Source organism: Equus przewalskii, chromosome 10, assembly GCF_037783145.1.
Source record: "Equus przewalskii isolate Varuska chromosome 10, EquPr2, whole genome shotgun sequence".
Classification (NCBI taxonomy): Eukaryota; Metazoa; Chordata; class Mammalia; order Perissodactyla; family Equidae; genus Equus; species Equus przewalskii.
In genome coordinates this window covers 1,999,790-2,024,188 of record NC_091840.1, presented here as the reverse complement: position 1 = coordinate 2,024,188, position 24,399 = coordinate 1,999,790, and the positions used below count along the sequence as shown (strand labels likewise).

The 24,399-nt window shown below is 59.2% G+C and overlaps 1 protein-coding gene and 1 long non-coding RNA gene across 21 annotated transcripts in view; one reads left to right on the top strand and one right to left on the bottom strand.

Annotated features, from left to right (window-relative positions):
* BAIAP2 (BAR/IMD domain containing adaptor protein 2) overlaps positions 1–24,399 on the top strand; it is a 75,995-nt gene that overhangs the window by 37,776 nt on the left and 13,820 nt on the right. For all 20 annotated transcript variants that reach the window (XR_011522809.1, XR_011522808.1, XR_011522805.1 and 17 more), the window contains exons 4-7: positions 8,495–8,556; positions 9,350–9,421; positions 10,330–10,467; positions 22,193–22,345. Coding sequence is in view for 10 of the 20 variants with exons in the window: in XM_070559712.1 (XP_070415813.1) it covers positions 8,495–8,556; positions 9,350–9,421; positions 10,330–10,467; positions 22,193–22,345 (425 nt within the window). In the remaining 10 variants the exon portion in view is untranslated. The remainder of the gene's footprint in view (positions 1–8,494; positions 8,557–9,349; positions 9,422–10,329; positions 10,468–22,192; positions 22,346–24,399) is intronic.
* Positions 15,381–17,061, bottom strand: LOC139073799 (uncharacterized). Its single transcript, XR_011522813.1, has 2 exons — positions 16,931–17,061; positions 15,381–16,814 (listed from the first exon to the last, which is right to left on the bottom strand). It is a non-coding gene; the product is annotated as an uncharacterized lncRNA (long non-coding RNA).

Below are 24,399 nucleotides of genomic sequence, written 5' to 3'. Positions count from 1 at the left end.
TGTCAGAAAAAGAGCTGAAGCAAATGTGGCAAGATGTTCACAACTAGGAGCCTGGGGGATGGGTGAACGGCTGTTCTCATAGACAGATTTGGAAGCTTGGGCTGGGCGGAGAACGTGTTCCATCTTCTGAGCCACAGAAAAGAACAGACTTGGCAAAGCCATGAGTCACAGCCCTTTCGATCTCCCAGCACTTCCCACCCCGTTCACCCGGGGCCAGTGGTGGACATCTCTGAGTGTGGCTGGAGGACTGTCTTTAGACCCACACCCACACCGTCCTCCAGCCACATTTGAGTCCTTGTCACGCCAGCGTTCACTGTCATGGGAGACTGCCAAGTGCCTTGTTGAGTTCAAGTGGGAGGCGGGTTTGTTGTACCTGTGCTGGTCCAGGGCTCAGAGAAGCAACAAGATAGGGGCCGCTGGCCCACTCCCCATGGTCTCTGCACCACACGGTGGCCACAGGGATCCTGTGAACACCGAAGCAGGTTGTGCTCTTGCCCCCATCTCCCATCTCCTTCTCCTCCCCTCCCCATCTGCTTCCAGCCTCATTGGCCTTCGCAGTCTTCTGTGAGCACACCGTACCCTGGTCTGTGTCCTCCTGGTCCATTGTCTGGGCCGACTCCTTCCTGATTTTGCCTGGCCTGCTTGCTCTTCACTCTGCCTCCTTTCCTCCACTTGGTGCGTTGTTTATCTGCCTGCCTTTCCCAGGAGACTGTGCAGATGCCGTGAAGGCAGGGCCCCTGGTTAGTCCTCTCGCCTGGAATGGTCCCTGGCACGGAGGTGCTCCCTAAACGGTCAGCATCATGAGGGTGGAACATGAGCCGGTGCTGCAGGCCCGGAGCTGTCACCTTGATCTGGGTAATGGCTCTTGCACCAGGATACCAGCCTATGATTTCTAGATTCTGTAACTTTTAAAAATCTGGTGTATGTAATTTTCTTTAGTCTTCTGGAATCTTATCTTTTCCCAAAGAGCCCAGTTTGGGGGAAACATTTGTGTTTTTCTAGTTCTGAGATGTCATCTGTGTGGTCCTACATCCCTGAACGTGTGTAAAGTGGTTGAAGATGTCTCGCCATCTTCCACCATTTGCTGCTCCTCCGCGTTGTCTTTGGAAGTTCTGGAAGCACCCGGGGATGAGTGTCTCATCCTTCTCTGCCATCTGCCACCAGGACGTGGCCCTGTCGCAGCGTGGCACTGCCTTCCCATGCTCCTGACCTTGCCTGGAGCTCTGAGCCAGAGCATCTCTGTGCCTTTGCCTCTGAATGACCCACCTTTGAGCTTTGGTCCAGCTCACGCTCCTGTGCCGAGTGCTTGCCCTGCCTGGCTGTCCTCCCTGTGTGGCCCTCCTCCATCTGAGCGCCCCTTGTCTTCAGTTGTGCCCTGTGTATTCTGAGCGCATTGCCACGCTCCCACATGCTCTGGTTTCTGCCTTTTCTCCCAAGTCAGGATTGCTTGGGCCGGAGGGGAGGCATTGGTTCACATCTTTGCTATCCTTTCGCCTGCTCCTCCTCCGTGGCTACCTTCGGTCCTCAGGTGATTGTCTTGGCCAGTTCCAGCCTCTGTGTGGGGCTGGCCGGGCCTCTCCACCCTTGTCCTGGCCTCGAGGTTCTTGCCAGGGTCTGTGCACATTTTCCAGGCTTTGTTGGGATTTTTTTTGAGCCGTGGTGAAATATAGTGTGTAAGGAAGAGAAGCAGAAGCGACTCAGTCCTAGTGTTGCCTCTGAGAGCTCATGATCCCAAGGTTTGGCAGAAGCCAGCCTGCTGGGGGGCCAGCCAGGCAGAGGCTCCCCTGGGAACAGCCCCTCTCCCTGTGCTTGCCTGCTGGGCTCTGCCGGAGGAATGCTGAGTCACCAGAGCTGCTGGGTGGCGGCTCCTCCTTACGGAGTCAGTTCCCATTAGTATTGGTAGCTTGGCTGATGGGATTCCTATTTTCTGTTCCGGGGGGATTCACACTAGCCTGGGGCAAGGAGCCGTCCCCATGGAGCTGGTGGGGGCCACCTGGGAGGGGCCACTGGCTCTGGCTCCTTCCCAGCAGTGGAGGGCTCCGTCTGGATCAGGAGGGACCTCGAGAGGGCCCCACTACTCTGGAGTTCTGAGGCTCTGACCCCCCCCCGCCAAAGGTCATAGTGCTGGCAGGGCGACCCCCAGTTTGCTCAGCTCCCCGGGGTCTGCTGGCCTGCAGACTGTTTTTCTCAAAGCAGATGGTAAAACCTCAAAACACATATTGTGAAGACTGATCGTATACAAATAGAGTTTAGGGTCATTGTAAAATAAAACTGCTTCCTGAAGAGAGCTGGGGGTCATAGCAACACTATTCGTAATAGCCCCCAAGTGGAAGCAGCCAGTGTCCATGGATGAAAGGCTGGAGAAACAAAGTGTGGTCTGCCCTTGCACTGGAATACCATTCAGCTGTAAAAGGGAGATGTGCTGGCACACGCTACGACATGGATGAACCTCAGAAACACACTCAGTGAAAGAAGCCGGATACAAAAGGATGTATGTGATTCTGTTTATGTGAAGCATCCAGAACAGGCAAATCCATAGAGACAGAAAGTGAAATATTGGTTGCCAGGAGCTGGAGGGAATAGGGAGTGACTGCTAATGGGGATGGGGTTTCTCTTTAGTGTGATGGGACATTCTGGAACTAGGGGTGGTGGTCGCTCCACATTGTGAATGTGCTCTAAGACGGAGTTGCCTGTCAGGGCAGGGGTTGGGGCAGGCTACACACAGGGCCTGGACTCCAGCAGCTCCCTGTCCAGCCACCCCAGGTCCAGTGCTGTGTTCTTCCTGAGGGCGGTATGCCAGGGCTGGGTGCCACTCCTCCCTGCTGGAAGGAATCAGTCCCTTCTGCACCTGTCACCTAGGGCTGGGTCACCACCTTAGGGGACAAGGGCCCCAGCCTCGCTCCCGAGGCCACTTGGCCTCTCTGCAGCTGCACACGGATGCATCTACATGATGCTCGAACTCCCAGGTCTCAGCTGGTCATGTAGAGCCAAGGTGGTAGTGACTGTATCACCATTGTTCTGTATTAAGTGTACGAGACAAAACTGGCCTGTGTCCGGCCACACGTTTCCTGCACATTTCGCTCACCATGATGGGTTGTGCTGGAGTGGGAAGGAGATGCCTGGCGCATCCCCCATGTGTCCATGAGGAAGCACGTTTGCCCGTGTGTGCATGTATGCATGTGTGTCTGTGTGCATGTTTGTGTGTGCACGCATGTGCGTGTGTGTTGGCATGTGTGCATGTGTATACGTATGTGTCTCTGTGTGTGTGTGCACGTGTGTGTGTGCTGCCTGCCCTGTCCCTGCTTGTCCCCTGGGGATGGGTGTTGCCACATGGACTGAGTTCCACTCTTTACCTGAAGATGTGAGGCTGCCATGTCAGAGGTCACAGAGTACCAGAAGTTTTAAAACTCAAGAGCTGAAGGGTGTGCAGCTGGAGATGACTCAGCGCTGACCTGGCTGCTTAACCTGCAGAGTAAACACTTGGTGAGAGGGTTGAAGAGGGTGTGGCCTCATGTTCAGATGCCACCATGTTTTTGACACACTTTTGTACCTGTTGAAGCCTCATGGTGCCCACATGTGCCTGTGTCCTCTCCTCTCCCTTCTCCTGATGGCCCTTACCCCTTCCTCACTCTCAGTCCCTCCTCCGAGGCCTGACCATCAGGCTCCAGGGTTTGCTGACTGACTTGCCCCGGGTGTGGCAGGGGCTGCCCTTGCACTGCCGCCCCCTCTCGACGCTCGTCTGAGCCCTGGAGGTCCTGTGAGGTGGCGACTCTCCGTGCTGAGTTATCCCAACTCACTGGCTGTTTGATGTGCAAGACTGGGTCTGAGCTGCTATCTTAAACCTGGTTGTCCGACTTGAGGGCCCACCTGTGCTGTGGACCTGGGACCCGGATTCCCAGGGGCCTGTGGCTTCTGCACTCAGAGAGGCCAGGTACCTGGGAAGGTGTCCGTGCCTCCTGCTGTCCCTTGAGCCTGGGAGGAGGAGTGGGAAGGCCATGGAGCCCAAGAATGAGGCATGCTTCCGGCTGGCTCTCTGGCTCCGAGAACCTTCGCTAGCCCTCCTTCCAGGACTTGGAAAGGACACAGGAATGAGAGGACAGGTGACTGTTACTGCTGATGCCTGAGGTTCCCAGTGTTGTTCAGGGAGCCCAGTTTGGGGCACAGCCTTGTCCCCGTGGTGGGAGTGACCATCCCCTGCAGCCTGCCCAGTGCACCCTGCAGTGCTCGGAGCGTCCAGTGCCTGAGGGCTTGCACACGCTCATATCATCGCTTTGCACGTTCCATGTGCACATGCCTTCCTGCACCTGCTTGTAAAATATGCTTAAAATTCATTGTGTGGGCTGGTTTGTGCAGCCACCGGCTTGCAGCTTAGAGCCCTGTGCAAGCTTTGGCTGTGCGTCCCCTGGCTGGCTGCACACCGACCACACGACTGTCAGCCTGGGGGGGCAGGTGGCACCCTGAGGGCTGGGGCTCCAGCTGGGTGGAGACGCTGGTGCAGTGGCCAGAATTCCTTGAGAAGCTTCACAGAGTTTTTTTGGCATCAGAAATTCCTTTTCTAAAGGATTTGCTGTTTGTTGTTGTTCTTGTTTTCAAATGTTCTCCTTGAAGTAGTTGTATGCAGCCTTCTAAGGAGATACACGTTTTCAACTTAGTCTTGACGTTAACTTACAATTCTAGGCCCTAAAGGGTGTGGCAGACGGCATGGGCGCTGCCCCGGGGAGGAGACTTTCCTGGTGCCCAGCCGTCTCGGCGGCAGGGCAGCCTGTGCGTGACCACCGCCACCGCCACTTACTTCACATCTTATTTATGAACTTGCTGCCTCTCTTGAGGGTCAGTGGGGCCAGAGAGTGCTGTGTGAGGTGGTGCCTGCAAGGCTGACGACTGAGGCTGCTCCCCGACACTGGCCAGACCTCTTGCTGTCTGGGCACCGCCATCCCTTTGGCTCAGTTTAGCCAATTTCTGGATGCCCAGCTTCCCTAGAGCTCCTGACAAAGGAAGACCCCAAAGTCACATGAACACAGGTGAGACCCCAGGTGGTTTCTGGACCTCAGAGTGGTAGGTGTTTGTCCTGGGAAATTTACAGAATGCTGAAAAGCACACAGAGGCAGAGTGAAGCCCTCTTCGTTCTCAGTCTCATTCAAGTGTCCAGAGGTTGGACCTGTGGGTCTCCATTTCCCGTGTGCGCTGTTCTCGACGGCAGGACAGCTCCCGACCATGCAGGTCGGATTGGGGGCGATAAATGGCGGCAGGAGATGCCCAGAAGCCTCAGCCCCCCAAGGGGTGCTGATGGAGCTGGAGGTCCCCTGTGGGTCTGTACCAGGCAGGGCAGGTGGCAGCAGCCTGGCCTGTCCCCTGGGCAGTGCCCACTTGTGTTTTTCCCTGCAGTTTCCTTTCAGCCAAAGATAGGGACCAGGCTCTTTCATGCCACCTTCTGTCCTCCGTCATCTTTGGCCTGTTCCCTGACACCTCAAACCCCTCAGGTTGGGATGAGGTAGGAGTAGGGTTAGAGCCAGGAGAAGCCAAGTGAGACTGGTGTCCTTTCCTGCTGGGGCTGGTCACCCTCAGCTCACCCCATCAGTGTGTGGTTGACCACATGTCACGGCTCCATCCCACCCACAGGAAGCCACGCAGAGGTGGGGCCTTCTTGTTCCCAGGTGACGCCCCACCACACCCTACAGCAGCATCAGGCCCTCATCTGGCCAGTATTTGGAGCTGGGGTGGAAGTAATTTCCGGGGACTCTCGGCCCCAGTGGGCATCGCCTGTGCTGTGATTTTGGCGCTGGCATCTGTGGAGGTGCTGGCACGCTGCGGCGTAGATGTTTACCACATGGAATTAGAGGACTTGTGCTCCTGGGGTCTGCACCTGCTCATGGATGTTCCCCCTTCTCCCTCTCCCAGCTTGTGGACGAGCACGGTCCTGGAGACAGACCTGGTGTGACCCAGTCTCCGGTCCCTGTAAGCCACGTGTCATGACCCGGCTACTTGGCTTTCCAAAGCCATGTGTGTCCATGGGGGGATGGTGGCACCCCAGAGCTGCTGGAAGACTGAAGGGAGACTCAGGCTCACACACACACTCTCATGGCCACATGTGTACACTCAGCACACCCACACACCTGCTCTCACTGACAGCCACACACACTCGCACCCACACTCATGCATTGTGCACTCACACCCATGCACACTCACAGTCCTACACTGTGCACTCAAACACCTGCACGCATGCTCACCCACACATGCGTGTGCACACACACTCATGCTCAGCGTGGCACTAGCCCTTCCTGCTGAGCGACCCTTCGCAGCACAGCAGCCTCAGACTGAGGTGTGGGTGTCTTTGCTTTTTCTGTCACAGCTACAAGCAGCTTGGTGCCAGGCGGGGCCTTTTAGTTCTTCCCTGCCACCCTGGCCCCCAGGGGTCTGTGCTTGCTCTCATGGCAGGCCCCGCCCAGGAGGGGGTCTCTGCACCAGTTGGGCAGAGGGAGTAGGGTGGATGTTCAGCGCACACTGGGTGAGCCCAGGATACCGTCGTCTTCCCTCCATGGCTGAGGAGGGATGTGATCAGGCCTTGCATGGCCTGTGATAGGACACAAGTCCCGTGGCACATGATGGCCTGGTCAAAGCTGCTGGGCGACTCGCTGGGCTCCCTGGGAAGCGCTCACATCCCTTTCTTCTCCTCCCTGGACGTAATTTGTGTGTCTAAGGTGAAGCCCAGGCTCTTGGGAGCCTGGCCCAGCAGCGCACTGAGAGCCAGAGTCACTCAGAACTCAGGCAGCGTGTGAGGCGCCCAGACAGCATTCGCAGTGGCTCTCATGTGTCGCTCTGACAACAGAGAGTGATCGTGGGAGATACAGCTCTGGGCCCTGCAGCAGGGAGTCTGGCTCCATGACACTTGCCAGCCCCCTGGCCTCGGGCAGCCTAGCCTGCCCACTTGGGGTGTGAGCTGGTGGACCCCTGGGCTGTGCCGGGTAAAGGAGATGCGTCCATGAGGCTCCTGCTCACGGTCAGTGCTCAGCTCCCCCTCTCGTCGTCAGGGCTAGGGCAGCACCAGCAGCTCCTGGAACGGCCAGGTGACCAGGAGAAGCTGCCCTCCCCTGGAGCCCAGCCCTGCTTCAGGGAGGGAAAGTGACTCCGGGCAGGGGACTATCTGCGTGGCTGGTGACCATGGTCTTGGAGGGCAGCGTCATCCTATTAGGGTCTCCTGGGGTCCATAGGCACTTGTTCTGGTTTCTGGCCGGCCTTGTTCGGGGCCAGGGGTGCTCCTCATAGCTGTCCCTGAAAGGACCCTCTGGGTTGTGTGACCCCCAGGCGTCCCAGCCATGAGCAGGAGGGGGCTGTCCAGGGAAAGGCAGCACCCTGAGGTCAAGGTTTGTCAGAAAGTAACACTGTGGAGGGCAGGGACGGGCCTACTGCTCCATTTGTCTGCAGCATGTGGTCAGCACCTGCCGCAGAAGATAGCCGCTCCTCAGATACCTGCGATGGAGTGAACGCGGCCTGGACCGCCCATTCCAGCCCCTCCCTCTGCGGACCCATGCTCCTTGATGTCCTGGCTGGAAATGGCCTCAGGGTGACAGCCTGCATCTTTGTGTTGTCACACTCTGATTTCTTAATCTGCCTCTTGCGAGTGCGCCAAGGAAATGCCAGTGTCCCTGAAGTGTCCCTGCTTTGGAGAAATGCTTGGAGAGCTGTACCCAGTGTTCCATGTGTCCCCAGAGGCCCTCGGTGGCATTAGCTAGGCCTTAGTGCACAGATTTGGCTGCCTGATGAGCCAGCTGATGGCCATGCAATTCTAGGGAACCGGCCCCCTCAGGCTCCTCACTCCCTGGGGTTTAGAGCCGAACTCTGCTCCCAGGAGCACCGTGGGGCCCGCAGCTGGTCAGGTCTCCCCTTTGTTCTGTAACTCAGGGGTGCGACCTGGGGGACGAGCCTGCTCTCCCGCCTCCCCAGGAGTCGCACAGGCTTATGCACCTACATGTCCTGAAGGAGGTTTATTCACTCTGGTGTCACCTGCTCCCAGACCAGGAGGGCTGGTGGTTGTTGGCATCTGTGAGCGAGAGCTAGACGTGTTATAAATATGCATGTGCACTCATGGGCTCACACACGGGCTCTCGACATGCAGACATGGGCTCTTTCTGTCGTTTTGCTTTGTCATGAACATGAACTCTGATGCAGACACCTGAGGACCCCCACCTGGCCACCCCAAAAGACACCAAGGTATCATGCGTTTGAGGTCCAATGTCCCTTGTCATTCTGGAATTTTCTGTTTCCTCTTGGGGGCGTCACCAGAAGCAGCACCCCTCTCCCCCGCCCCTAGTGCACCTCTGCCTGCCGGTCACGGGGCCTCGCTGGGTGCAAGCCTCCTACGGTCCAGACTGTGGCAGCCCCCGGTGCCTGGCCTGCTGGTGCCCAATCCTGATCTTCAGCCATGGGTCAGGGTGGCAGGCACAGTGTTAGGAGTATTTAACTTTCTTCTCCTTCTCTTTTCTTTCCTGCTGTCCAGGAGATGTTCTCTTCCAGATGGCCGAAGTCCACAGGCAGATTCAAAATCAGTTGGAGGAAATGGTGAGTCCCAGCTTTCCGGTGGGGGCCCCCGGGGAGGAACAGGCAAATGCAGGTGGGCAGGCACCATCAGAGGTGAGGGGAGAGCCATCTGCGTGCTTTGCCAGGGCATCCACTTGGGAACATTGCTCCGTCACGTGGCCACACTAAAAAATGTGAGGACACAGCCTGGGCTCAGAACAAAAGTCACATACCAGGGTGGTGACTCACCATAGGGGCTGAGGATGGACAGAGGGACTTGGGAGGAAAGGACATGGGCCAGTTGGGGTCTCACACTCAGCTGGCTGCGGGGCCAGATGGAGACACTGGGTGGCAGGTCCCGGGGAGCACATGAGGGCCTGATTATAGGACCAGCCTGGACCTAGGCAGTCTAAAGTGAGAGGTCCCTCAGGTCCCTCCCACTTCACGTTCAAGTCCACAGCTCGTGTCACCTTGTGCCTGAGTAACTCCCCAGCGGAGGAGGGCAGAGTGGGGACAGTGAGGAGGCTGTGTCTGTTTTCCTCATGGGAAATGGAGCCTCTAAGTCTGTCGAAGACCGAGGTGGTCTGACATTCCAGAATTCTGTGCAGCACTCCCAGAGCCTCCTGGCTCCACGGGGCCCACCTGTCCATGCAGGGTCACCGGCCCAGGGATCAGACGGGCTCCTCTTTCACACTGACGTGCCCAGTGTCCAAGGCGCCATGGTGATCCCCTGCCTCTCCCTGTGGCAGCTCCTGCCCACCTTCCCCTGACGCGCCTCCTGCTCCCAGGCCTGCGCATTGGGCTGACTGCTGATATGTGTTCTCTCTCTGTCCAGCTGAAGTCCTTTCACAACGAGCTGCTCACACAGCTGGAGCAGAAGGTGGAGCTGGACTCCAGGTACCTGAGTGTAAGTAGTCCCAGCTCGCGCCTACTGGATCTCCTCGCCCTGCTCTGGCTCTGGCGACTGTGTTTAAACCCTTCCCTCTGTCTGAAGGGTTTTCAGCTTCCTATGAGCTTCCCATCCAGTGTGCGCCCTGGGGCCCTGACACTTCTGTCCTTTGAGACTGCGTGCAGTCCTGTGGGTGAACCGTCACGTCGGATGCCCCGCGTGCCTGCTTTCGCTGTCCCCCCTCTCAGTTGCTTTTAGTAGAGATGATGAAGTGATGTTGCCACCCGGTGGAACCCACACACATGCCTTCTCTGACCTGTTGTAGTTTCATCAAATTCTTCGTGCCCCTGTCCTTGACCTTCGCCTCTCCCAGCCAGCTGACGGGAAGAGGGAGTGGAAGGGGTCTGTTGGTGTTTATCACACGAATTCATATGAGGCACATCTGACTGCTGCTGGGATGGGAAAGCAAGGCTCAGCTGGCTTTCCCAGGCCCCCTTTTTTTTTTTTTTTTTTTTAAGATTTTATTTTTTCCTTTTTCTCCCCAAAGCCCCCCAGTACATAGTTGTATTTTCTTCGTTGTGGGTCCCTTCTAGTTGTGGCATGTGGGATGCTGCCTCAGCATGGTTTGATGAGCAGTGCCATGTCCGCGCCCAGGATTTGAACCAACGAAACACTGGGCTGCCTGCAGCGGAGCACGCGAACTTAACCACTTGGCCACGGGGCCAGCCCCCCAGGCCCCGTTTTCATCTCTGGGGAGCAGGGGACAGCCAGGAGCAAGGGGGCTGAGGCCTCCGTGTGCCCCCGCTCGCATTTGCAGCCAGGTGTTTCCTGCGGTCCTGTGGGGCTTGGGCCACTGCCACCATAGGGAGAGCTTGGACGGGCACATCAGCTCATCAGCCTCTGCTGGTCTGTCCTTTGACCCTCAGGCTGCACTGAAGAAATACCAGACGGAGCAGAGGAGCAAAGGCGATGCGCTAGACAAGTGCCAGGCCGAGCTGAAGAAGCTGCGCAAGAAGAGCCAAGGGAGCAAAAACCCCCAGAAGTACTCGGACAAGGAGCTGCAGGTGGGACCCGGCCCAGGCGCCAGGGCGGGGCTCTAGCTGGGGGACACGTGGGGGCACCTGTGGTGACTCTTCCAGTGCGTGGGGACTTCTCGTGCCTTCAGCAAGCAGTGAAGGGAGAGCACTCCCTCCGTCTGCAGCACTGAGGTCGGCCCTTTTGACGGTGTTGGGCAGAGCCAGGCTCTGCTCTGCTGGTAGATGCCGGGGTGGCGAGGGCCCCAACGTCCAGAGGAGGCAGGGTGGCCAGCGCAGTTCTCCAGTCCCCTGCTTTGGTGTCGCAGCCTTGGTGGGGTGCTGGGAGGCTCTCTGCCAAAGGAGCAGAGACTCACCTGTCCCTCTGGATCCCGCCTTGAAGAGAGACCCCAGACCGTTACTCTAATCCACTTGTCATTGCTCTGCCCCGAGACTGGGCCCAGAGCCTGTGAGCAGGCAGACGCCAGCCGGTCAGGCAGGTCAGCAGCCTTGCAGTGAGAGGCAGATGGCACTGGGGGTCACGGGAGGGGCCAGCCCTCGTGTGGGTTCTCTCACATCGTGCCCAGCGCTGCAGGCATCATGTGCTGAGTCGGGTGAGGATTTAGGACAGCATGGCCTGTGATGGGTCTGGCCCCAAAACAACTGATTCAACAGAGCTCCCTGGCTAGTTGACACAGATTAGGCCCAAAACACCCTCACCCGCTCTCTCAGATCTTATGTAACTCAGATAAGAAGGAAAACCAGAACAGGACACCCAGGTGTCTGTAAGGAAACAGGGCGAAAACGGCTTCCTGCCTGCTGGTCAGGAGTGGGAGCTTCGAGGGCACTTGGGGTGCCTGCTTGCCTCCCCAAGCCCCATCCTTCCTGCGAGTTGGCAGGTTGGCAAGCTTTGAGGAATGCCCCACACCCCTGTCCATCACCTGCTGGGCCTGTGTGTGTGTGGCTCGTGTGTGTACACACATGCACACACGTGTCCCCGTGGAGCCGGGACAGTGTTCCCTGTCTGGCCTCAGCCCCGGACTGAGAGGCTGTTCTTGCCTGTGGAGCACACACCGCACTCCCTGCTTGAGCATGATGCAGATGAGCAGGCCCACCCAGTCCCAACCGCCCTTACCCGCGCCCCTCTGCGCGTGTGGGTCACGGGGGGAGAGGACGGACTGGGCAACGGCAGGTGAGAGTCGGAACCCCTGTGTGAAAGCAGCCACGTGGCAGTGGGAAGTCCCTGTCATCCTCACGTGGCACTGTCGTGGCAGCTCCCTGCAGCCTCCTCCTCGTGTGGTTTCTTACAGAGTGGCAGGAACACAACTCCTGCCTTCCTCAGTGCGGTCTCGCTGAGATGTCTTCAGTGACAGTCGTAACCCGCGTGGGCCCCGAAGGCCTTCGCAGCGCTGCCCGATGCTGCTGCAGCGAGCCTTCCTTGAGTCATTTCCCTGAAGGAGCCCCGTAGGGGGTCGTGAGACAGAGAAGGAGAAGCACCCGCAGTGATGGCTGTCTGCTTTCCTGTCCCCGCCTTGATGCGTTTTGTCCTGAAAGCCTTGGCCCGCGACCAGCACCCCTGCTGCCTGGGAGGGCAGTAGCATCTCAGCGCAGCTGTAGTTGCATTCCCGCTGTTCTGAAGGGGACCCCCTAGGGCTGCTTGGGCGGCTGGGTGGTGGGACACTGAGATGGGCTTGTCCAGGGTTCAGCCGCCTGCCAGGAGCGGCCGGGAGCCTGCGCACCTTTCTCTTCTCCAGGTGCTTTTGTTGGTGTTGCTTTATTGAGATATAGTTCACATTCCGTGCAGTTCGCCCATTTAAAGTGCACAGCCCAGTGGTTTTGAGGACGTTCACAGCATTGTGCACCCGTCACCACAATCCATTTTAGAAAATTTTTGGCACCCCAAAAAGAAAGCCCGCACCTGTCAGCAGTCACTCCTGTCTGCTGCCACCCCACCTCTCCCGCAATCACTGGTCTACTTTGCTTTTCCGTGAATTTCGCTGTTCGGGACATCTCACGTGAACACAGCCGCACAGTACGTGGCTTCTCGCCCTCCGCATGTTTTCAAGGTTCATCCACCTTGTAGCATGTCAGCGTGTCATTCCTCTTTACTGTTAGTGTTGGTGCTTCCTTTTCTTGTACAGCTGCAAACTTGGGGGCTCTGTCCTGAGCAGGGCCCTCTCCCTGGACCAGCTGGCCCTGCTGTGACCAGCTTGCTGGGAGCCGTCGAAAGGGTCTGCAGCTGAAGGGTAGAGGTCATGGCCAGCACACCTTACAGCTGAGGAAAGGGCAGAGAGGGTGGAGGGCCGATGGAGGGTGGATGGAGGTCGGACCATGTGGGCTGGTGGCATCAATGGTATTCACTCCCACACGATACAGAGCCACACAGGCCTCAGATCCCGTCTCCGCTGAGTCATCGAGACTGCTGCGTCTGGTTCCCAGTCACCCACTCTGCTCTGCCCACTGCGAACCCTCTCTCTTCAGCAGAGCCCTGACCGTCCACCCTTTGCTTGCCGCTTTGCTCTGGACCCTGGGCCTGCAGATCCTGGAAGGTGGGATTTGCTCCATCAGCCATGCAGGGCTGGAGGGGGACATGGCACAGGCCCTCAACCCCTGCTCTTTCCGTACGGGGAGTTCGAAGTCCTCTTCTCCTTGTGGAGGGCCTTCTGGCAGTTCCCTAGCTTGGTGAGGCCACTCACGTCCAACCTGGCCTCTTTGGGCCTCACCTGGGAGATATCCGACACTGACCTTTCTCTCTGTGTCAGAGAGTCACCCCGCTGCTGAGGCTCCCTTGTGCCCTGCCTCCTGCCTCCTCAGCACAGCCTCACTGACCCCCAGCAAGGCCCGGGCACCTCCTGGTCTCTGCCCCTGCCGGGCGGCAGCTCCCCACTCCTGGGGCTGTCACAGAACGGCCTCCCACAACTTGTGGCAGCTCCTCCTCACCCGTCGTGTGGTCCCCTGCCTGGGCACCGCGGTGAGGCCTTGGTAGTCTGGCTGTGCCCCTCGCAGCCCAGTGGGCCTGGTGAGCTCCAGATCCTCTCCCAGCCTCAGGTTCCCTGTTTGTGAGGCGGGGTCCTTCCACCTTCTCCCTGCTCCGAGCACAGATGGGAAGGGCCCCGGGGCCCGCACGCAGCCACAGCGGGGTGGCCCCTCCCCGTCCTGTGCGTTCGCTCAGCTCCTCTCCTCAGGCCCTCCCCTCTGTCTTCTGCTTTCCCACATATGCTTACTTTCTGTTTTACCCTTAACCATCTGAGGCTTTATTATGATGACTTCCCCCGAATAAGTCACTTCCTTCTGGGGAGTCTGGTCCTGTGTCCCACGTGTGTCCCCTTTGGCGCACGGCACAGGTGGGTTACACTGTGACAGCCAGCGTGGGCTCAGCCATTTCAGTCACTCTTCTGAGGCTGGGAAGCCGGGGACCGGTCCAACCAGTGTGTTTTTTGCTCCGCCGTGGTGTAGAACCCCAGGAGGCCCGGCTTGGGCGCCCTCAGAGTCCTTCATCCCATGTCTGTGCTGGGAGGATGGGGTACTTGGTGTGTGGCTGCCCATGGGGCCAGCGCTATAAGCTGGCAGGAGGCAGGCCGACTGCTTGTCCGGGTGAGATACGCAGCCTGCCTGGGCAGCTGAGGGCTCCTCGGCACCAGGGGCTGTTCCTGTGGTTCTCAGAGCCTTTGTAAACCTGGCCAGCAGCCAGTGTCTTACTGCTTCAAGGTGTGGTTGCTGGGGGCTGGGAGGGTCCTGAGGACCTTTCGATGTGGCAGTGCCTCACCTCCCTTCCGTTTCCCTCTGAGGGAAAGGCCCTGCGGGTACACTGAGCCGATCTCGCAGCTAGAAGGAAGGGGGTTTTGCCTTGGAGTGTGAAGGCTCCACTGAGGTCCCGGTGGTCACGGAGCTGTGTGCGCCCCTGGTGGTATGCTGGGGACTTTCGCGGTTGTCCCCCAACCCTGGAGAAGAGCTGGCAGAGGCTGATGTGCCTCTGCATTGTCACCAGGGTGGGAGCAGGATTCTGACGTTTGGGTTCCTGGGCCTGTGTCCTTGAGCCGACCACGAGGTGGGCAACAACCCCAGGAGGCGGGAGTGACCTGGACTGTGAGTCCCTCCAGGGGAAGTGTCAGGCACGGCCCGTGGCCTTTCCCTGCTCCTTTGGAGACATTTGTGCCCGGGGTGCCTCGCACTCTGCAGGTGCCCTCTCTGGGGGGCATCACCATGTGCAGCCCTGTGGGCAGTGCCTGCAGGTGGAGGTAGGTTCTGGATCCCACGGCTGGCGCAGGGGCTGTGCTTGGGGGTCCTCAAGCTGTAATGAAGCCCCTGTTCTGACACGAGCTGCCACTGGAGGCTCCTCTTGGTGGAGGAGAAGGTGGCATGCCCAGACCACCCGAGCCCACACCGCTCTGCTCTCCAGGTGTGGATGCTGTGGCGAGAGGCTCTGACGTGTGGCTTCAGGCATGCGTTTCCTCAGTGCTCCTGAGACATGGATAGTCTTCCATGAGAGTCAATCTTGGGATCACTGTGTGCCTCCTGGAGCCCCCAGCCCACGCGTTCCCCCATCCGCACTTCAGCTTCATGTGTCTAGAACACTCGCCGGGGAAGGTGGGGAGGCTTTCCAGGAGTCTGCCGGGCAGGGGATCGACCCTCAGAGCTCATCGGGGACAGCTGCACGCCCTTCAGGGTGCTGACCTGGCAGAGGGCGCCCACCTGCTCTGCCCTCCCCCGTGGACTCTGCTGCCAGGCACTGCCGGAGCCTCGTCCACCTGGGCCTCATAGCCAGGCCAGTGACCCAATCTGCACTGAGGACAGGCTGTACCTGGAGTGGTGGTCACTGCCCATGGGGTGGCACAGGGGGCAGGAGTGGAGGAAGGTGGTCAGTTGATCAGAGCATTCCATCTGTCTGTCTGTGATGGGTTCCCCATGAGTGGGACTGGGTCAAGGCTGGCCGTTTTCAGGAGCTGCTGATAATTGAGACTGTGTTTTGGGATTTCCATGGAGAAAATTGATTTTAATTGTGGGTCACGGAACAGGCGCTTAGAGGCATTTGGGGCGCTAACTAGGACGGAGAGTCCTATCTAGAAGCAGAGAAGGCACCAAGCGCTGCCCTCCCAGCCGAGGTCACTCCCCAAACCTCCAGCCATTGCCATGTCACCGGGCCAGGCACTGATGGAAGGGCCCGTCTGTGTGGAGAGGCTGTGGTGGACGTAGTCGGTGGAGGACGTGCCATGTGTCCAGCAGGGTGTGGTTACAGGCCTCATCTGGCGAGCCTGTCTCCGCAGCCTGGGCCTGTGTCCTCTTTCCCAGGCATGTGGGTGTGAGTGGCTGTGCTGCAGCCTGACCATCAGGGTTCTCAAAGCTTCCAGGTGACTCTGATGGGCAGCCAGTCCTGCCGGCCAGCCGGTGGTCCCCAGGGTTTCTGACCGAAGGGTCTGGGCTGGGTGTGGCTGGTGCTGAGAGCTCCTGTTCTGGGCAGAAACATTTTCAGGAGCAGTGCTGGTGGAGCCGGTCCAGTTCCGGGTGCACATTCTCCCTTCTGTAGGTCATGTGGGACTCAGGTAGGACTTCTCTTTTTTTGCTCCATTTGGCCCCATGGCCCCACCCCAAACCCAGGCCTGGTTAGAACAAGACTGAACTCAGGCAGCAGCCGTCACCCTCCGAGGGCCGTCGTGACTGTTGGGAAGTCCAGCAGTCCTGCGAGTCTTGGGCCTGTGCGTTGGGTGTGTGGCGAACTGGGTCATGGGGAAGTAGAGTGTCCTTCCTGACCCGCGTATAGGCTCTGAGAGCTGGCAGGGGCCACTGAACCCCAAGCAGTGTTGGGGCCTGGAAGGAAGGGTTGAGCTCCTAGGAAGAAAAAACAGATGAATGTGTGTGGGGGGGGAGGACCAGGCCCCTGCTCAGTCACCCTGGGTGTGGGCCAAGCCTGCTGGCCTGAGTGCAGAGGCCAAGGTCCAGAATGTCCCTGTAGGCCCAGCACCTGGGCTTCTCGGGTGGCTCAGCACTTGCAGCTGCTGAGCCAGGCAGGGTCGTGCGGTTGAGGAGGCAGAGGGCCTGACCCCCTTCCGCTTCCCCTGGGGGCCGAGGTTGCGAGGAGGCGCGGAGCTGCAAGGGAGCACCCAGTTCCGGCCCAGATCCACCTTCCTGGTTCCCTCTCTGAGATGCCGGCCGTGGGAGGAGGAGCATGCAGCCACAGCTGGCTGGTTGCAGGGGAGGGTGGTTCTCCAGTATTCATGGGTGTGGGGGCTGGCCGAGCTCCTGCCTCAGAAGGCCATGAGGCGGGGCTCCGTAGTGGCCACACGCAGGTTTCATTTGGGGCCTGGTGCTGACCCGATCAGGTGGTTCTGTGGCCCTCAGTCAGTTTGTGCCCCCTTGCTGCGTTTGCTTGTTCTGGAAGGCGCACTTATCCAGATTGCGGTCTGAGAAAGGGGAGAGATTCATTCTATTTAAGGGGATGTGTAATTAACAAAGCAAAAACAAAATAACCATAATTTAGATCTTCAGAAAAGATCATGGCAGAGGCTGGTCCCATTACTGCGTGGAGTGTGATGCGCACTGGTGGTTTCAGCCCTTTCTGCGTCCGCCATTCTCAGTGTAAGCTGCAGCACGAGAGGTGGTCTGTGGACAAGCTGCCTGTCGCAGTGGTGCGGCGTTTTCTTTCCTTGGAGTAAAGTCAGTTAGGGGTCCTCACTGGCGGAAGCAAGTGAGAGAAAGCAGAGGCACTGCGCCCTCTTAGGGCCTCTGTGTCCAGAGCTTGCATCGGATGCTCAGGGTCCCCCGGGGGGGACTCTGCCCCATGGGACAGGCAGCCAGGAAGGACACCCTCCTCCTCTGACCCTCAGGACTGAGCTACTTGGGCCATCTTAGCTCCCCGCACCCTGGGTCCCCCTCCACCCCTCCACTGCCAGATTGAGCGGCTGGCAGGCTGCCGACCTGGGCGCCCACTCAGACAGAGCTTGAGTGAGTGACTGGAGCATCTTCTGCTGTTGGAGCAGGGAGAGGCTTTCGAGGGCAGTGTTGGCACACCACTCTTGTCCTTTCGCACATAGAAGTGGCCACATTAAAAACGAAAGAGACAGGTGAAGTTGGTTCTGGTAGATCTTATTTAGCCAAATAGATTTAGAATGTTATCTCGACACGTTGTAAAAACCATTAGTGAGGTATTTAACATTCTTTTCCCACTAAGTTTTGGAAATTGGGTGTGAATTTCGCACCTGCAGAAGCTGTGGCTGAGAGAGGGCGGGGCTTCAGCTCCTCTGGGTCCCAGGTGAGGAAACTGAGACCTGGAGGGTTTCCTGACTGCTTGGCAGAGGTCGCTCAGCAAAGCAGCGCTAGAGCCCAGGCCCTCCCCAGGTCGCGGAGGAGCAGAGCAGACCCCAGGCCTGGACAGTGTGGATCCTCATCCTCGGGGGTGGTGTGCTCCCTGGCAGCCACCCAAGGCGTCCACTCTAGTATGCCCATGGTTTGCTAAGACCCCTCCCCTTGAGTCTTGGGGACACATTGGGGTGTGAGCCTCAAGCCTCTGTCAGCATGTCCAGCCCACTGGTGTGGACAAAAGTGGCCCCACGCTCGCTTTCAGGCCCATGAAGCCTGGACATGGGGATGCTGTGGGCACACACCCCCAGCACGTCCATCCTGAGTGCCGGCACGTGAGTGTGTGGGGCCAGGGTATGGGCAATGGGATCTGTCAGTTGTGGACTCCTTGCCAATCTGATGACTGCTGTGGGCCCTTTCCCAGGAAAATGGGACCCCGGGGCTCGTGGGTCCCTAACACCTGCCAGAGAGGCGCCAACTTACTTCCTGAGGACGTTCCCACAACAAGTCCTTGTAGAGGTGACTGGCCGGCTCTTCCGCCTCCTGGCCCATGGGCTGGATGGTGCTGTTGCTGGCTGCTCAGCCCAGCCTCAACTCTCTCCAGAGCTCTCGTGTTTAACTGAGATTTTAAGGGCCCTCCAATCCGCTGAACCACTGCCATGGCCCTGCCACGCCGTGACCCAGCAGCTTGAGGCCTCCCTCGCTGACCCCAGACTGGCCTTCCTGTTCTTGGCCTGGGTGCCGGGCCCATCAGACCAGGGAGTGGGGCGCAGGCCTGGTCAGCGGGGTCCAGGGACGCCACCAGCCACAGCCAGCAGGTCCCCAGTGCCTGAATGCAAGTAAGGGGCATCAGATTCTTGCTGTCCCCTTCCTGTACATAAGAGCTAATAGGGCTCCCCCGTCACCTCCTTGTAGTAGTAGTTACCAGCAGCTAAGGGCCACAGATCACGCTCGCATTCACAACCTGCAGGGACACAAAGGGGCAGTGTTAGGTTTTTGAGAAACGTGAGACAGCCACAGCAGCCGTATCAGATGAGGTAAAGCAAACCGCTCGCGTTGTTCTGGAACGCCCCTCCCCCCTCTGAGTCACTGGCTGGCTTTGGAGAGAAGAGGAGACATATGTTCCGATCACTTTTGTCTCCCCGGATTACAGGGCTGTTCAGCCCAGGGTGACTAAGTGGGAGCATTCCGTGGGTCTTAAATGCTGTCAGCGGGGGGTTTCTATAGCGCCGTCACCATAGCACCCACTCAGCAAGGAGCAGGCAGAGGCGGCAGAGGGCAGGACACGAGGAGCAGCACTGGCCATGGTGGGACAGGCTCGGGGCCATTTCCAGCAGCCTGTTGCTAAGTCATCAGAGGTGTAGGGCCAGGCCATTTTCTGTCCTTTGCGCTCTTCCAGAGAATCCAAACACTCCTCCACACTTGGGCCTGGGTCTGTGGGGGTGAGACAGTGTCCTCTCCCCGTCCCTTTGGGGTGAAGCTCATCACTTGGCCTAGATTTCCAGGATCTGCATGGTGAAGTTGTGGTTTCTCTCACAAGGAGTTGGCGTCCGGGAAAATGAGGTCAGGAAAGCCGGCTGTTCCTCGACAGAAGCGGCAGCCACGTGTGCTGGCGGGCTGGGGCTCTGCCCTGGCCAGAGCGCTTGGCGCTGGGCTCGGACAGCTGAACATCCAGGGCCCCTAGTGGAAGGCGTCAGCTCTTCCCCAGTCCCCTCGGCCCCAACCTGGGCTGGCCACTTCTCAGGGGCTGTGTCTCTCCTACCTGCTCCCCAGGTCGCGTGATCCCTGGGGAGCCGCTCACTGGCCCCATAGCCCCTGCCTGATTGGCACTCTCCACCCCACCCCTGGATCCCCCCCGGATGCCTGTGCTGCTCCTGGCCCTTCACAGGGCTCCTTTGAATAAATGGAAATCTTAAAAATACAACACCACTCCCTCTCCTCCCAGACCCTGCTAATGAGGCCAGCGGCCTGCACCGCACTTACGTCCAGGGATGTGAAAGATGTTACCGCAGCCTAAAAACCCAGAAACCGTTCGCAGGACAGATAGCTGGGCCCGCTCCGGGCCGGGTTTGGAAGGAGCTATTCTCACTAGCGTTCTCAGGGCAAGCGGACCCAGGGGCCCCGTGTCCCGGTTTACGCTGCTGTCCTGGGGTGACCGTTCACAGTGGCACCTTTCCTTCTGCAAAGTCTACATTTAGGTGATAACTGGTGTGGAGGCCATCGCTCTGGGCAGCCCTTCCCCACCCTCCCTGACCTTCTTGCACAAGGCTGCCAGCCGCCCGGGCTTGGGGTCTCTGCATGCCTGGCTCCCTTGTGCCCACGTACCCTTTCAGGCCTGGCGCCTGCTGGAGTTGGGATGCTGGAGCAGCCCCCGGGGAGGGCGGGAGGTGGTGACACAAGGAGTGGGGTGGATTAGGGGTTTTCCTAGAGGATTAAACCCAGGTCTTCTCCTTCTGGAACCTTGCAGAGACTTCTCTAGAGATGGCCCCTTTAGCGGGCTGCGGGGCACCAAGCTGAGCCTCTGTGTGCCCCTGTGCATGAGGACAGGGAGATGTCCCTGTCTCAGGCTGGTTGAAGCCTGCAAGGTCGCGGCGAATGTCCATGACGGTCCCCTGTAGGGACAGGACGGCCAGGGAGCAGCCGTGGGACCTCTAAGCAGCTTCAGTCGAGTGCTGAGGGTTGTTTTGGGGGGGATGCGCTGGGGGTGTGCATCTGTGGTCCCCTACTCGTGCACATGCCCCCTCTGTCTCTGAGTAAGCTCTGCCCCTTCCAGGCTTTTCTATCCAGAGGATGTTCCTGGCCCCCAGGCCTCTGTGTTTTCCTGTCCTCATGTTTGCCTTGTGGGGCTTCTAGGTGGGAGTGTGGGGTGTGAGCAGTCCCCTTGGCAGGTGCCCTCCTCCACAGCCAAGGCCAGGTGGCAGCTGAAGAGTCCTCCCCCCACTGTAGGGCCTTTCCCACTGTGCCCTCCACAGGCCCCCAGGGGCACCCTGAATCTGCAGGCTGGAGGAGCCACAGTGCAAGGGAAGTTCTGCGGGAACAGGGGCAGCAGGCACTGGTAGGCGCATGTTTCATAACCAGAGGAAAAGTACTCGGAGCTGCTCAGGCTGCCAAGGAGGAGGATGAAGCAGAGGAGGAGGAGGAGGCGGTGGCAGCGGTAGGGAGCGGAGCTGCCCCGGAGAGCCCCTCCCCTGTGCTCAGACTCTTCTTCTGGCCTGGCCCCACTTCCTGCCCAGGCGCCATCCTGTGTCCCCTTCAGCACACCCCCATAACGGGGCCCTGCGGCAGCTTGAGAGAGCCAAGGCGTCTTCCTTGAGGCTGTAGCGTTGCTTTGGGGGTGGGGTAGCTATTCTGAGGCCCATTTAAGCTGCCCTCGCCTGTGGGGAGACGCTGGAGTTCGGTGTGGGAAGGTCTACGGGGCAGGAGGAGAAGGCGCCCCAGTGCTGGTGGCAGGGCTGGTGCACGGGTGCCAGCACTGGGGACGAGCCCACACCCGGCAGGCTGGTCCTCGCCCCTCCAGCTGAGCGCTGCTGTGAGGGGAGGTGGCAGGAACAGCCTGCTCTGCACTCCCCCTCCTGTCGCCCACCCCACTGAGTCAGAGCTGGCGGGGGAGGCCGCCCCCACACGTGCCTGGGCCTGCCCCTGCTGGAGGATGGGGCTGCTCCAGAGCAGAGCCGATGCTGCAGAAGCTGCTCTGGGACGGCGATCTCGGCCACTGGAGGTCTGCGCTCCTTGTGAATGGTCTCCTCCGGGCCTGGGGCGGGCAGGGAGGAGAGGCGAGGCTGGAAGGGCCTTCCTGCGCCTGAGAAGCAGTGCCGTGCTGAAGCAGCCAGACCCTGCAGGCCCCACACACAGGCACACCAAGAGGGGGCTCTGGTGGGTGTCTGCCCAGGGGCTTTGCAGACGCCAATGGTGTGCGTCTAGAGTGCTCCTGCCTCCCCATGATGGTGGCCCACAGTCTTGCTGGCGCTTTATTACCTGAAGGTTCTAACTTGCAAAATCAGAGAGCGTTACAGCGTGCCCCAGTGTCACGCGGTGTCTCCTGTGTCTGTGTTCTCTAACCACCCCCACAGGATTTGGGTGTGAATTAGTCACTCTTGAACACACACGTGTGGTTGAGCTTTCCCAGTCCACTGTCAGAGTGGTTCTAGATGGTTGGAATCAGGATCCACAGGCGATGCCACTCTGGCAGACACTGCCACCAGGTCTTGCTGTGTAACCTGCCAGCATGGTCCCCGAATGTGCAGCTGCCAAGATGCGGAGAGGGCAGGGGGTTGGGGGACGCATTCCCCCAGGGGCAACAGGCACAGTGAGGCATGGGGCTGCCCCGTCACTTCTGCCTGCACCCCATTGACCAAAGTGAGTCATGCGGCCAAGCCCCACACCAGTGGGCTGGCCAAGAGATGTACTCCGTCTCCAGTGCGGCGGCCAAACTAGACCTGATCATATGTTGTCCTGTCTCCCCATCCTCTCTTCCACCCCTCAGTACATCGATGCCATCAGCAACAAACAGGGTGAGCTGGAGAACTACGTGTCAGACGGCTACAAGACGGCCCTCACCGAGGAGCGGAGGAGGTTCTGCTTCCTGGTGGAGAAGCAGTGCGCCGTGGCCAAGAACTCCGCAGCCTACCATTCCAAGGTGAGGCGGGCCAAGCCCGTGAGCTGTGACAAAAGCAATACTGTGCTAAATGTCCCTGTGTGTTTTGGATTTCCCCAGGGGTGGAGTCTAGAAGGAGAATTAGCAGGTCAAAGGCTGCAGGTGTTTTTAAGAGTCCTGTTGGAAATTGCTGCGTGCATTTTTGAGAACAGTTACACTGACAGCTCTGAGAGGGTCTCCTCTAAGGAGGAGTGCAGTGCCGGGAGACCCCTCGTAGAGGCTGGGTTAGCCCCAGGGTCAATGAGACCCAAGGCCACAGGCTCCCGTGCAGGGACAGGGAGTGTCTGTGGGGCCTCCATTCCCCATAGTCCACAGGAGCTGGGGTGGGATCAGACCTGTCCACTGGAACATTCCAGAACGTTTGACAGTCTAGAAGTTGTGATTTGGCAGCCGAGCCGACCAGGCAGGCCCTAGTTCATGTCCTTTTTCCCTAAAGGGGTTCTGTGGACTCACACTTGATCTGAGACTCAGTGTCTGGTCCCCACGCCTTGGGCAACCAAGGATACGGTTGCCCTCCCTCTGTGGAGAGGCTCCTGCCTGCCCGGGCCTGTTGGGGGCCTTTTGTTGCAGGTGCAGAACAAGCACTGTGACGGGACCTGCATCCCCTTTGGGATTGGGGGTGGGGCCACCCCACCCCACTGGCTATGCCGTTGCCATCCAGGTCCTGTGCTGGGAGGGCTCGCTGGCGGCCCGGGCGTGGGAACGGGCCAACCTGCACCTGCACACCATGCTGGCTGCAAGCTGCAGTATTCGGAGCAGGGGCGGCCGCCCCGCCCACGCAGCTCTGGGCCGTGCTGCGGCAGTTGTCTGCGCCCTCTGGCGGTGGCCAGGCCCTGTGGCCGGTCTGGGAGAGCTGGGGCCCATTGGTGCCGCAGGCAGAAAGCCATCGACCTCCAGGACACTGCCATTTCTGTCTCTGAAGGGAGCCTAGTGTTGCAGGTGGGAGTGATGACAGCTGACTTTCCAAGAAGCTGAACCCAGCCCCCCAGGGTGGGTTTAGAGAGGCACAAGCCCCAGGCTGGGCACCATGGCACAAAGGGCAGGACCCCGCCCCCGCCCCCCACCACCACCTGTTCCTAAACGCAGGCCCTAGGGCATTTTCCTGCTGTGTAGGCTCAGGCCGCACAGCAACAGGGGCCACACCCTGACCCTGGGGTTATCCCTGATGGCGCCGGGTCCCTGCTGGCCTGCTTTCTCACCACCACCCCATGCCCGTCAATCATTTATCTCAACCAGGAGCCAGATGGTAAATACTTTGGGTTTTTGCCATTGCGTGCATAAGCGGCCAGAGATGTGTAAATTAACAGACATGGCCGTGTTTCCCTCAAACCTTATTTACAAAATGGGCCGCCAGCCCTTGGGCTGTGGTTTGCTGATCCCTAGTCTAAACCATCAGCAGAAGAGGGGCTGTAGCCTGCTCAGAGGGCAGTTTGTCTGGCATCTTCCACTTTCCCCATGCAGGCACCGTTCCCCACCCAGACATGGGTCCTAGAAGTAGGAAGATAAGTGGGGAGAGGCAGTGAGGGCTGACAGCCCCTGTGGAGGTCCTGGAGACCGGGGTTGCCCCAAGCTGGGGGCTGCTTCACCCAGAGGGGCCCGGGGTCTGCAGTAGGACACGGATTGTGCACCTGCTGCAGGTCAAGTAGCCCACTTTGGCCAAACAGCCAGGAGCGGGTAGGGCACAGCTGCCCCCAGGCCCTGGGTGTGCCCACGCTGCGGGCACAGGACCTTGAGTGAGTTGCAGGGAACCTCAGGCTGATTCCTCAGTTCTGACTGCTTCCTCCATCCCAGGACTCTCCGCCAAGCCTGTGGCTTCTCCTCCTTTGTGAGACCCCTGTGTTCATCTGGCCGGCTCTGTCCCAGGCAGGCCCTGGTGCACACCAGAGGGACAGCTGGGCTTTCGCGCCCCTGGGTGGGGGGCAGGAGCAGTTAGCGTCCTGTCTGCCGGGTGCCAACAGGGCCCTCCCTCCCTGTGTCTTCAGCAAGCTGGTCTGACCTCACCTGGGCCCCTGGGGTGGCTCTCTCCCTTGCCCATG